Source organism: Eleginops maclovinus, chromosome 4, assembly GCF_036324505.1.
Source record: "Eleginops maclovinus isolate JMC-PN-2008 ecotype Puerto Natales chromosome 4, JC_Emac_rtc_rv5, whole genome shotgun sequence".
Taxonomy (NCBI): domain Eukaryota; kingdom Metazoa; phylum Chordata; class Actinopteri; order Perciformes; family Eleginopidae; genus Eleginops; species Eleginops maclovinus.
The window spans coordinates 18,794,018-18,806,301 of NC_086352.1; the positions used below are offsets into that span (position 1 = coordinate 18,794,018).

At 39.2% G+C, this 12,284-nt stretch overlaps 1 protein-coding gene across 1 annotated transcript in view; it reads left to right on the forward strand.

Moving 5' to 3' along the window:
• Nucleotides 1–1,440: 1,440 nt before the first annotated feature.
• tjp1a (tight junction protein 1a) overlaps nt 1,441–12,284 on the forward strand; it is an 85,736-nt gene continuing 74,892 nt past the window's right edge. The window contains 1 exon segment of the mRNA XM_063881059.1: nt 1,441–1,968. Coding sequence (XP_063737129.1) covers nt 1,877–1,968 — 92 coding nt within the window. The 5' untranslated portion in view covers nt 1,441–1,876.

The window sequence follows — 12,284 nt, forward strand, 5'->3', positions numbered from 1 at the left end:
GATCATGATATACCCCGATGGACATTTTTGAGCCAATATGCTTGACACAATATACAGCCCAACCAGTGATAGTTGGATGTCATTGTCAATATATTATTATCTAAGTGTAAAAGAGTCATCTCTCTCTGTAGGTGTATTTCCGTCCCTTTTCTACAAAACCGTTCAGCTTAGTTTAATGTGTTTTGTATATCTCAAGATATCAATATATCAACATATATCTATAGCTGTCCTCCCCTGGTGCACAGTGTAAAGTGTATTTTAACCGGCTTTCGGAGTAGCCGGGGCTTCAGTGGGTTACACAAATATATCAAGGCATTCTTCAGGTCTCAAGGAATCAGATCAAAATCAGAATAAGAAGTGTGTCAAGCTTTTATTTGTGAAAGGTTCTGGGGAAAGAAGAAGAAAGAAGGCACCTTTTAGGATAAATTAAGACTTGTCGTGCTTCTGTGAAATAGCTGGTTTTGTTGCTGTTCTTCCCACTTCAGTGTTTCCACTAATACAGATATAGTGTAGTCATAAAGTATTTCTAAACATTCATTGGTATTGAAATGTTGTGGTTTTACTTCACTCTATAAGACTGATAGACTGCTGTGATTTCAATCCTGATACTTTAATGCCTTTTCATAACTTTTAAGCATTCATCTTCACATATTTGTTTATTACTACAAACGGCTGTATTTTATTCATGTACAATATATTTTTTTGCATTCTGTTTTCAGCTCTTCTTATTTTCTATAAGATGTTTATAGTTTACTTCTTACTCATTTACCTGCACATTTGTCACTTGCAACATTCTTTTGTGATTTGTTATTTCTGTTCTGTTCTTCTTGCACTATTTTTTTATTGTTCATGTCTTATATATATTTAGACATTTTGAAAGCCATAACCGCACTTTAGCTCAGAATCAGAATTCCTTTATAAGGCGTGCAACAGGGACATGTACATTAGTACAACAGCAGAATTATAGTGCAGATAGATTAAAGATACTAGACTTATATATTTGAAAAAGAAGAACTATATGCACACATTTTTAATAATAAACATCATCATCAAAAAAATAATAAAAAATAGCAGGTAAGTACACCATGGCAAAAAAAGTAGCAGTATCATTTCTCTTTTCAAAGGTAACAGGTAGCTTGTCATATGCATAAATTGCCACTGTGAATATGACAATAACATTTTTGAATCTTGAATCTAATGGTCCTCACAATCCTGAGAAAATTTACATCCAAAACGATGCATTTGCCTCAAATTTTACAATATTAGGAATTACTCAGCAGAATAGGTTTCCCCCTCTTAAGCTACAGTATGACATCGCTGGTGTCTTTTTCCTCCTCCTCTTCCTCCTCCTCCTCCGTCGCTCCCCTGCTCTCTCTCTCTCCCCCTCTCTCTCGTTGAACACAGTCTTTCCTCCCTCACAGACGTTTGGGTGCCACCGCCGCTGCATCCCATCTCTCACTGTAGGTCTCTTCCTCTTGACTCCTCTACTCCACGGAGAGTGGAGGAAACACAGACAGATCAAGTGGCCGCCACAAGGCGAACCACAACAATGACCCGGTCCTGACTAAAAATTGAATGGATTAGCCAATCTATTCTGAGCTCTAATGAGATTAGAGACATGGGTCGCGGCGGTGTGGTACCTTTCGTTGAGCTCCTCGGGGAACATTTCCCCTGTCAACAGTCCTCCAGACGTGGAAATGGCGTTTTTGATACTGAAGATGCCGAGGGTGCCCAGGGACAATAACAGACATTTGAATGCACGCTCACCTGTGTCGCTTTTGTGGCGCGCGGATTCCTAGAAGTAGAAATAGAAGTGGAAGTAGCAGCAGCAGCAGTAGTAGTGCTAGTGGTAGTAGTAGTAGTAAAGGAGGACAAAATGAAGTACCAGAAATATATCACGGTGATGCAGATGGCCATGGGAGTGACAGCCTCCAACAAAGACTGCCTCCCCACGAAGAGAATGCTCTGGTGAGTACAGAGGAGGAGCGCGTGTGGATGGGAGCGTGTGTTGGTGCGTGCGTGAAAAGAGTGGCTAAGGTAGTCTTTTCATGAGAAGAGAAATAGCTTGAAAATTAGCCTCTTTATCTTTGTTGTCATGACAAGATCCCCTTTCCCCTTGCCCCGTATTTCAAAATCATCATTACTATATTACCAATAGAATTTGCTTTGGTGCAAATGGTGCATTCACTGACACAGAAAAAAAAGAGTGCGTTTGATTTTTTTTTAAAGAAAGGAGCAAAACAAAGGACTAATATAAAAACTATTTTGAAGACTATTGTAACAAATTAGAAACAAAGACAATATTTAGACAAAATACATATGAGTACAGTTAATGAGTAGAAATACTATATTCAGAGTGTAGAGCTTTGCAGATTTAAAAAGACGTAGTGTGAAGAAGAAATGTGCAACATGTTCAAAGGGTTGTGCAGGATTTACAGTAGTCTGGTGTGGAGTTGAAGCTGAGCAGCTGTTTGCGGAAGTCGGTTGCCTCCATGTCTCTTTGCCTTCAACAACTGTTACGCCGGTGATACACACACACACACCACACACACACACACACACACACACACACACACACACACACACACACACACACACACACACACACACACACACACACACACACACACAAAAGACCTTTACACAGTGAGGAGAGGTTGTAGTGTGCATCTGTGTGTTGTTCCTTTGTGTTTCGCTTAGTGGACTCTTGTTTGTTTTGATCCGCTGGTGAGGCTGAGTTTCACATAAAGCGGGGCAATCTAGAGCAGGTGTATTGACAACAACAGTATAAAACAATGCTGTCCCGCTTTGAAAAAGACTTCAGTCGCACCTGCCCGTGTTTTCATTTCGTGAGCCTTTAAGCGATTGTTCATTTGACGATGTAAATCTTGTGATGTGAAATTTCCCACATGGTATCTGGTCTCAGATCTTTTTTTTTGTGGGCTGATGTAGTAAAAAAAAAAAATGTCAGCTGGTTTCTGCACTCTCATCATTTATTCAGTAGCTTCATGCCGCCTGTATTTAGATCAGCATGTGTAAGGGTTTACCATGGTTTACCAGCATTGGCTGCTCATGTGCCTGTTTGTTTCATGTATGGGTGTTCCAACTGAAATGTATTTCATAATAGTCTTTACCCATCTATTCATTTTTCCTTCAGCTACATACAGCAAACCTACATGATATTCACTTTATAGACTGCTGACCTAATTTAAAACATTTTTTTAGCTTTTGGTAACATGTTTACATCTCTTTCTCTTTTGTACCAAGGACTTTTTTTCATTGAATCTATTATTTAACTTTAAGCTCATCAAAAAATAATTTGGTCTGTAATTTGGTAAAAATAACTACTATCACTGAGCATCCTGGTGGGGTTTAAGGTGCCTAACATGAACCGCAAAGTCTGCATGTCGAGTTCAACCAGGGAGCTTTTGTTGCATGTCACTCCTGGCATAACATTCTTCAAACACTTAAAAAATAGCAATCACAATAGGTTTCAATATAAATGTGATTGTCAAGTGATTGCTTTGCAATTCAAGTCAAATCAATAATTCTACGGTTCTGGCTTTTTTCACTGTGACGATTTGCTGCCCTTATCGTAGAAAACTAAACATGTTCTGAGGTTTGGTCATTTTGGTTTGCTAAAACAAGACATTTAAAGAACATTTCAGTATTTCCTAATGTTTAAAGACCAAACATCTGGTCATTTTATTGAGACATAACAGTCAGATAAATCAGTAATGAAATGGCCTTAGTTGCAGCCCCTGCAATGATATAAAAACGTAAAGAAAAAAAACGTCCTTAAATTTGAGAATTTTAAATCCTTGAATGTCTCAGCATTATTGCCATGCATATCTTAAAAGATAAACCTTAGCCTATCTCAAATGTCATTATGCCAATACATTTATTGTATGCCAGTTAACCCATAAGCCATCCATGAAACAATTATTTTGTACATTTTGTAATTCCAGTGGTTGAAATCAGGGAACAATAGGTTGATATCAATGTCTGTAGCATTATTGTGCATTTGACATCACCACAGAGACTGCTATATGTCCTTTGTTATGATTAAACAATGGGTCGAATTAAAGAGACACTGAGTGGCTTCCTTTAGGGCATTAATATGAGTATACTTAGTGATACAAAAAACAAATCAATCCAAAAACATACATAGTAGAGTATCTCATTATAGGCTCATGTCAGTCGTATGATAGGCACATTTACTTTTTCTTCTGTAATCCACATGGCTAACATCAAGCACAAGGTATGATCCTCCCAGATTGGCATTACTTTACAGTGAGAAGACAAACACTGGTTTATTTAATGAATGTGCAGCCGGTTCCTGTGGAGTTCATCTATATATAGGCACACTGTAGAATCACACCTGACTGAATCAGAAGTCCTTGCACAGGAGGAACGGATTGGGTTTCTCCTCTTAGCTCGTGACTGCTGTCTAATGTGTTGCAAAGGACCCAGTAGTGACTTAGTTTTGACACTTCTCCCTTAAGAGAGGCGCGGCGGTTTGTCTGGGGCCATCACATCATGGTGGGGGAAGGGGCACGGCCATTAAAACAGGATTACTGTATCTCCTCCGACAGCCACTTTAACGAAGGGAAGCTGAGCCAGCGTGTGCCTGCAGTGTGTGTTTCATGGAGTCACCCAATGCATCCAGTTGCATGCCATGTCTGTCTTTATTCAGGGTGAAGTCAGAGCCTAGAATCAGTAAGCATGCATGCACACAAGTAACTCTCACTGTGGATACCCAGATTAAGGTTATGCCTTACAATGTACCATTTTATACGATTTAACTCAAAACCCAAGTTTACATTAATTATTTGATAGTCAAGTCTATATCCAGATGCGTGGTAACAGCTGTTCTAATGAGTGGCAATAAAGTAAATAAATACGGGAGAGGACATTGATGATTATCTCTCTATCCATCTGTCCTAACTATCCAGGAAAGCAGTTTTTCTACGACCAAGTAACATAAACATGCTTTTTTTTAATGCAGAGTCTTTCATCACGTCTACTCTTTCACCTTATATTGCACAACAGAATCAAAGCATTTATACATGTTATGACAGGATTACATAATGTTATTTGATTAAAAACAAGGTAATAAAGTATTCTAGTACACTGAGATCTTGAATACACCTGGCATTAACATGCATCCTGAGCAGTGGACAGCTCTAAATTCAAAGGTAAACGACTATTAAGGCTCATTGTGATCACGCATGAAGGTAAGAAAAAAAGAACACAGAAGCTTTGCAAACTCTTTATTCATCCACCCCTGCAAACATCGCAGCCTCACATTCTCCTTCGTTACCTTTCAAAATAAAAGCTGTAGTCATGCATACTGTATCACTGATTACGATAGGAAAAGAAAAGATAAAGAGACACATTTTTCTTCCACTTTGATCTCTGTTGTTTTTACACGGATAAAAACAACAGTTTGGTCTTTGCAAACAGAAATGATGTGTTTATTAAGTTAGATCGGCTCACAAGTGATCCTTGGAGACGTATGTGAGGACGCATCCTATTGCCAGGTGTGAACTGACCTGTACTCGGTTTGAACTGACGTTCTAAGAGCTGTCCACCTGGGATCAGATCACAACCGCATGTTGATGCCAGGTGTAAACAGGGTCTGAGTTCATGTTCAAGACGTGTTGGATTAAATTGGGTTCAAATGTAGTTTAATCTCATTTACTGGTGGTAGCTAATTCATCCCGTAAGGTTGAGTTGAGAGTTGTGATGAAGGAGATAACGCAGGAATGCTGCTCAAATCCATGACACAGCGAGAGCTTTGGCTTTGAAGTGACAGTGAAGAATCAACAAGAGGATTTATAAAGAGTCGCTCAGGTTATGTCTTTTAGAGCAATGAAAACACAAAGGGAGGCGGCTTTGTTGTTCCTTCAGCCAAACAAAGAGACAGAAGGGAGACATCGCTCATTTTAGATGAGAAGGAGATTGCACGCCAGATGGTTTAATGATCTTCCCAAACTCTCGACATCCTTGATTAAAAATCTACTCCCGTCCATCCATCATGTTAAAAGAGCAGTGCATTCACAGTGTTGTAAATATTTCACTGCATGAGAAATGCATCTGAAATGCCACATGTTGGTACTTTCCATTCTATTTATGGGTGCTGATGTATGTCCAATGATCATTAGTTGATGGTGATCATAAATCTGATTACCGCTTTCACCATAAATGCACTGACACTAGAAGGTGTTAATCGCTTGTTCCGATCAGATGCGTTCAATATGTAATTACTCAGTACATTTATTATACAGGTACTTTTATAGAACAGTAACTCTAGTACATCTGACTGCTTTTACCACTGTTTAGCTACTGTATAATTCCCCAAAGGCAATTATAACCACATTTAAATAATATTCAAAAACACATTCTTTGTGTATAAAGTGTGACCACTCAGATGTCTTTGTGGGTATATTGACCTGTTTGCCATATTGATCCATTTTCTAAGGTGGAATGTTTAACAAATTGTTACGGCTGATCATTTTCATGTATTTGTCTGCAGATTATTTTCTAGATTGATCAATTAATGGGCCTATAAAATGTCAGAGACCTTTGCAAAATGTCCCTCACAGTTTCGGAAAATCCAAGATTTCTTTAAATGTCCTGTTTTTTTATATGCAGTCCAAATCCCAAAGGCTAAAATGATATAAAACAAAGAGACACAGGACATATTAATATTTGAGATAGTGAGAACATTGGTTATTGCGTGATCAATTTAATTGACTGATTGGTATTCAAAAGACAGTGAGCATCATTTTGTTAAATAGGTGCAGCCCTACAAGACTTTACATGAAAGCACTGAATAACAGAAATATATGACTCACTGCATAAAAACATTGTTATTATATAAAAAACACAGTGTTCTGTAATAGCCACAGCAGTGTAATACGTTTGAGATGATCCATTTATAATAATTAGCCTGATGACCTGTGCTTAAACTGGTCCTGGCTCTTCCTAACGAGTGGGTGTATGTGCTGCATTGTGTGCCAGATGTCTCCTCTGCTCGTATGACACTCCACCATGACATCTCTGCCTGATGTTCTCAGTCCACCTGCTTAATGATGCATAAAGTCAGCGTCTCTTCTCCCCCTAACACACACACACACGCACACCAACAGCAGCTCCCCTTCTGCCCTCTGATTTGACTGTCCACACGTCCACCCTCGCAGCTCTTCAGAAGAACTTACGCATTCAACAGCTCCTGTCCTACCCCCTCCACTCCTCCAGCTCCAATCATGGAGGCCATGATGCGTAACCTCACACAAAGTGACAATGCCGCGCATTAGTTACCTCAGCAGGAGCCTAAGTCCAGGGTGGGCCTGTCATGATAATCTGTACATTTCTGAAAAAGATGCAGAAATACAGTCTTTTTTCTCTTTTACTCTGAGTATCTCTCCGTCTCGCTTACCCTGAAGTAAAAGAAGCCTTTTTGCATCAGAGTCATGAAGTCTGATCCTAAAAACACAAGTCCTGACTTCATGAGCCTTTGAACCCGCTGCTGTTCCTCTCCAGAGTTTTTTTTAGAGTATATGCTTAGGTGCACACACGTGTTTGTGTGTGTTTTTGTATTCAGTGTTTCTGTCCATTAGGAACTCGCATGTTCTAACTTTGGCAGAACGGTTGTAATCTCCTCTCAGATGGTTTATGCCACTAAAGGGAACAGATTACACAGGGTTTATTGACTCGTGGCTCACCCCCTTACCCCCACCCGCTCTCTGACCATACTGTGGGTCTGTGTTGACGTGTTTCTTGGTGTGTGTGCCTGTAGACTTTTGGTTGTCTGTTCCAGTGTGAGTGTGTTTATGTGTCTGTTTGTTTTCGCAGACTCTGGTGCATAACGAAACAAAAAAAGTTAGAATGTTTTAACTGGTAAGATTAAACATCAACATGGTAGATATCATGATTAGGCAGACAGAGAACAACAACAACAACAACAACAACAGAAAAGCTTCCCAGACATACTAACAAGGTTTCTTGGGTGCAAATTGTACCTAGTTATATGTGTTTTCATGTGCTAAAATGTAGACTACTCACGTAAGTTGAAAGCAACAATATTAAGTTCAACCTTTTTAATCTTAATATTACTGCTTTCAACTAACTTAATACATTTATGTTAAATTTGTTGACATAAAACATTTGCTTAAAGTCAATGTTTCAGTGTATGTTTACTTCTTCCTTTAACAGAAATGTCATGATGAAAATGACCGTCATGTTAACCAAACTACACTACTAATCTTTTAAAATATTGTAATTTATATCGAGCTATGTTTGGTGGTTAAGGTGCCTAGCATCCAAACTCTCCGTACCTTTCTGTCACGGATCGGGGGATGTGACTTTGACGCTGCAGCTGCATCCTCCTGGAGTCACAGTGCAGGTCTGGATTCATGTAAGAGTGAGTCTAACTAAGGGTCTGGTAATTATGGCTGCCTAACGAGCCAGTTGGCGGCACTGATGGTACAGAGGCCTATCAGAGACTCATTGTCTCCAGTCAGAATCAGACACCAAGCAGCAATGACTTTTAGAGTCTGTGAGTCACACGTTCACGGCCTCTGGTGACTCCCGACTGTCATGACGGCTCACAGAGGGCTGACAAGAATGAATCCATCACTGCCGTCCCACAAATAGAGAAGGACACAGCAGAGGGGATCTACTTTTATCTGAAAGAGATCTCGATTTATTCTCTTCGTACTTTGCCTCTGCGTGTCAGATTTATGTCCGTTAACATTAATATTTTCTAATGTTACGTAATCAAGGCATTTCGTTTTTCTTAATATGATGTAACATTATACTGTAGTGTAATAGAGATTTTCAGGAACTCTTAAAGTTGATGATACTCTAAGTCTCTGCCCACTAAAGCAGCCTAAGTGATTAACCCCTTTTAATTTATATGTGCTCTATCCAATTGAGATTGTAAACAACTTAGCAATCAAATAATGTATGAATACAGACTGTTGCTAACTACACAGGGATAAGTTACAATACCTAAATGTTTAAGCCTACTAAATACAAATCAGATTTTAATCCTGACCATGAGTTCCATTTAGTATTTCATTAAGGGATTAAATGTATCGATATGTTGTAGGAAATTCAAACCATAAAATAACAAATGCAAACATGGATATTTTTAGCAGGATAAAAAACATGCGGTAGTTCCTTGTCAGGAGTTTTTCTATGTATGTATGAGGGCGCTGATCATGTATATAAGATATTTCAATTCTTGCGAGAACATGATGACCATATACAAGATGGCGCTGTGGACGTTAACAACAACGCAACGTCGAAGTAAAGACAACGCTGTCTCTGCTGTCTGACGGTCTATTTGACGTGCTTTTTTTTGTTTTGTTTCTGGCATCACTTTAACATTTTAGGGGGAAAATCTGTATTTTGGTATGAGGGCGCACTCCCAAAGTAAGATGGCACAGCGCCCCTGTTACCCGGTTTAGACAAAACCCTGCTTGTATTAAAAAGGTTCCATCCTCAAGTACTATAGTTTCTATCTGAGAGAGTTTTCTACAACCATTTCAACAAACGGAGCCACACAAATGTCTAATTAAGTCATTACTACTGACCACTCGCCCTGCATTTGTTTATATACCTTCCCCTCCTTTTATTGGACAATCATCCTTGGAATTCCCAAACTAAATGTATCAAACTCACGATTGGTGGGGTGTTGTACGAGGTATACAGTAGGTAGTGCAGCATTTCAGGCTACTCTCCACATTTTGCACAACATACCTTCACAGCAGACCTCTGCCCTTACATGGAGTTTTATTGTGCCCTAAGGTTGAGTTTTTGTCTGTTATTCACGCTTGACCTGCCTGTTACACTCCTCTCCACGGGGGTCAGACAGCACTCGGACATGAGCGTTGTCCCGCCTTGTTTGATACATGTCTATATGCCTAATCTGGTCTGCCCATCTGTCAGGCCTGTCTGGCCCGATCACAGTCTTGATCTCGCCGCAGACTTCCAATCGCATCCTCGTCTGCCTAGGTGGCTTTCAAAGAGCTTACAGACCCCAACCAGTAAATAACAAGCTTTGATTTGTTTCCTTGTTTTTCTTTTCTTTTCCCAGACTTTTTCAAGGATGTTATTAGCCGGCCACCATATTCATCATCTGTTTCACTATTCTGTTAGGGAGGGTCACTGAGGTTATCTTGATAAAGTAGGATGTGTCATGCACCTCTTGTCACCACTTGTCCCCTGAAGTAGGATGGGAGCCTGTGAGCAGAATGATGCATGTTCATCGTCTGCCTTCACTTCCAGCTGAACAGTCAGCCATTACGAGTCAGGCAGGACGACCTCTGAGCCATATGCTGACAGCGTCCCTCTGTCCTTTGTCCTGTTCCATTATGGTATTTTTTTCCCTCTTTTCCTTCACCTTTGCCTCTCTTTGATTATTTGCTCTGACTTTTCTTTTTTTCTACCGTTGAAATAGTGACCCTTTATTTAGTGAGTGAATTTAAATGTAAAGAAAATAATTAACACACTGATGGAAAAACGCTAAAGGAAAATGAGAAGTCAGTGGAACTATTTCGGATGCACCACTGTCAATAGATGAACTGAAAGATATGAACAAAGGAAAATACAGGATCTAAAGCCCCCCCGTCACAGCTCTGTTTTTTTTAAGGGCAAAACATAATTTAGCAATCTTCCCGAGAAAGACACCAAAAAGCCACCTGGGTGGAGGAGGACCAGAAAATCTGTGTGTGTGTGCGACTGGAAGCATTGCTGCCTTTAGGTAAAAGTGTCAGGAGGATGATGAGACACACCTGTTTTTGTCCCTGTAGTCCTCACTGAGCAGAACCGATTGTTCTGCCGAGAGCTCTCCATCTGGAGATCTGTCACAACATCACAGCTCTGAGGGAACAGGAGGGGCCCCTTATAGGCCCCCCATCACCTTTCACACCCACAGAGCAGCTAATTAAACTGGTGTCTACAAGCTTACAAAACATATGCCATTTTTTTAAGTACTCTTTATAGAATTTACACTGGTTAACATTTTAATACGTGCACATATGTGAAATACAACTGGCCATTCTGTAAGTTAGTGACTGAGCACGTTAACATATAGTGAGTGCATTAAAGAGTATAGTATAGGAAATATGAACATGAAGATTAATGTGTGACCTTGAAAACAGTATTTTGACCAAATAATCATAGCTCAAAGCATTTATAAATGGAATACCCCTTCATTTAAGAGTTTGTATCTGCTGCATAGGATAGATATGCATTGGCAGCTAGGTGTTGGCTCATATAGTAAAACACAGTATGACATTTGTTTAATATATTCTATATGATATTTTTAAAACCTCTGACCTCATCACTCTTGAGTCTTATTTATTTAAATACAAATTATACAATTAACTATAATGGGAGAATATTAAACATATACATATATTTAACTTTTTACAAGTGTATACTTTTACAATTATGGAAGCGGTCATGACCTCCCCTAAATATCTAAAACCTGTCCTTAAGGATGAGCAAGGGACAAAGACGAAAAAGTTCAGTTTTGTGGCTCCTCTGAAGCTCTTAATCATATCCCAGGATCTTCATCAGCAGATGGAGTTTGCTCTATTGTCATGGAATTGTAGATGTGATGATCTTTTCTTTGCACTTCATCTATTATTAGCTGACGTGGATAGTTTTTGATCTATTCCAGATTTTTTGAAGCATTTCAGTATTGAAAATCTAAATTCAAAGCTACACAAATGAGCAAACTGCAACTGCTAATAGTAAAAGTGCATGTTACATGATTAAAACTTTAAGGAAGGATTTTGTGTTAAGACCATTCTGTCAACTTCTACTTGCAAGGCTTGAGTTGAACTTGGAATGACGTGTTTGTATTGTGTTGTTGTAGGCTGCAATGCTGTGAAATAACTTTAAAACAAATCATAATTGCATTCATTTTAAGCAATTTCATTTTTGTTTTTAGAGTAACAATATTCTAATGGAACATACTTTTACTCTGACACATTATCATCAGTGAATTAAGTAATGAATGTTTTGTACAACAGTAGCTCTGAACACACACACACACACACACACACACACACACACACACACACACACACACACACACACACACACACACACACACACACACACACACACACACACACACACACGTTGAGGATGAGGTAATGTTCTCTACTAATGACCTCTTAAATCCAGGGCAGGAGGCAGATTCTCTATTTTAGGCAAAATCTCATAAAATATTCATAAACTTAACCCCCCATTGAAGTAAC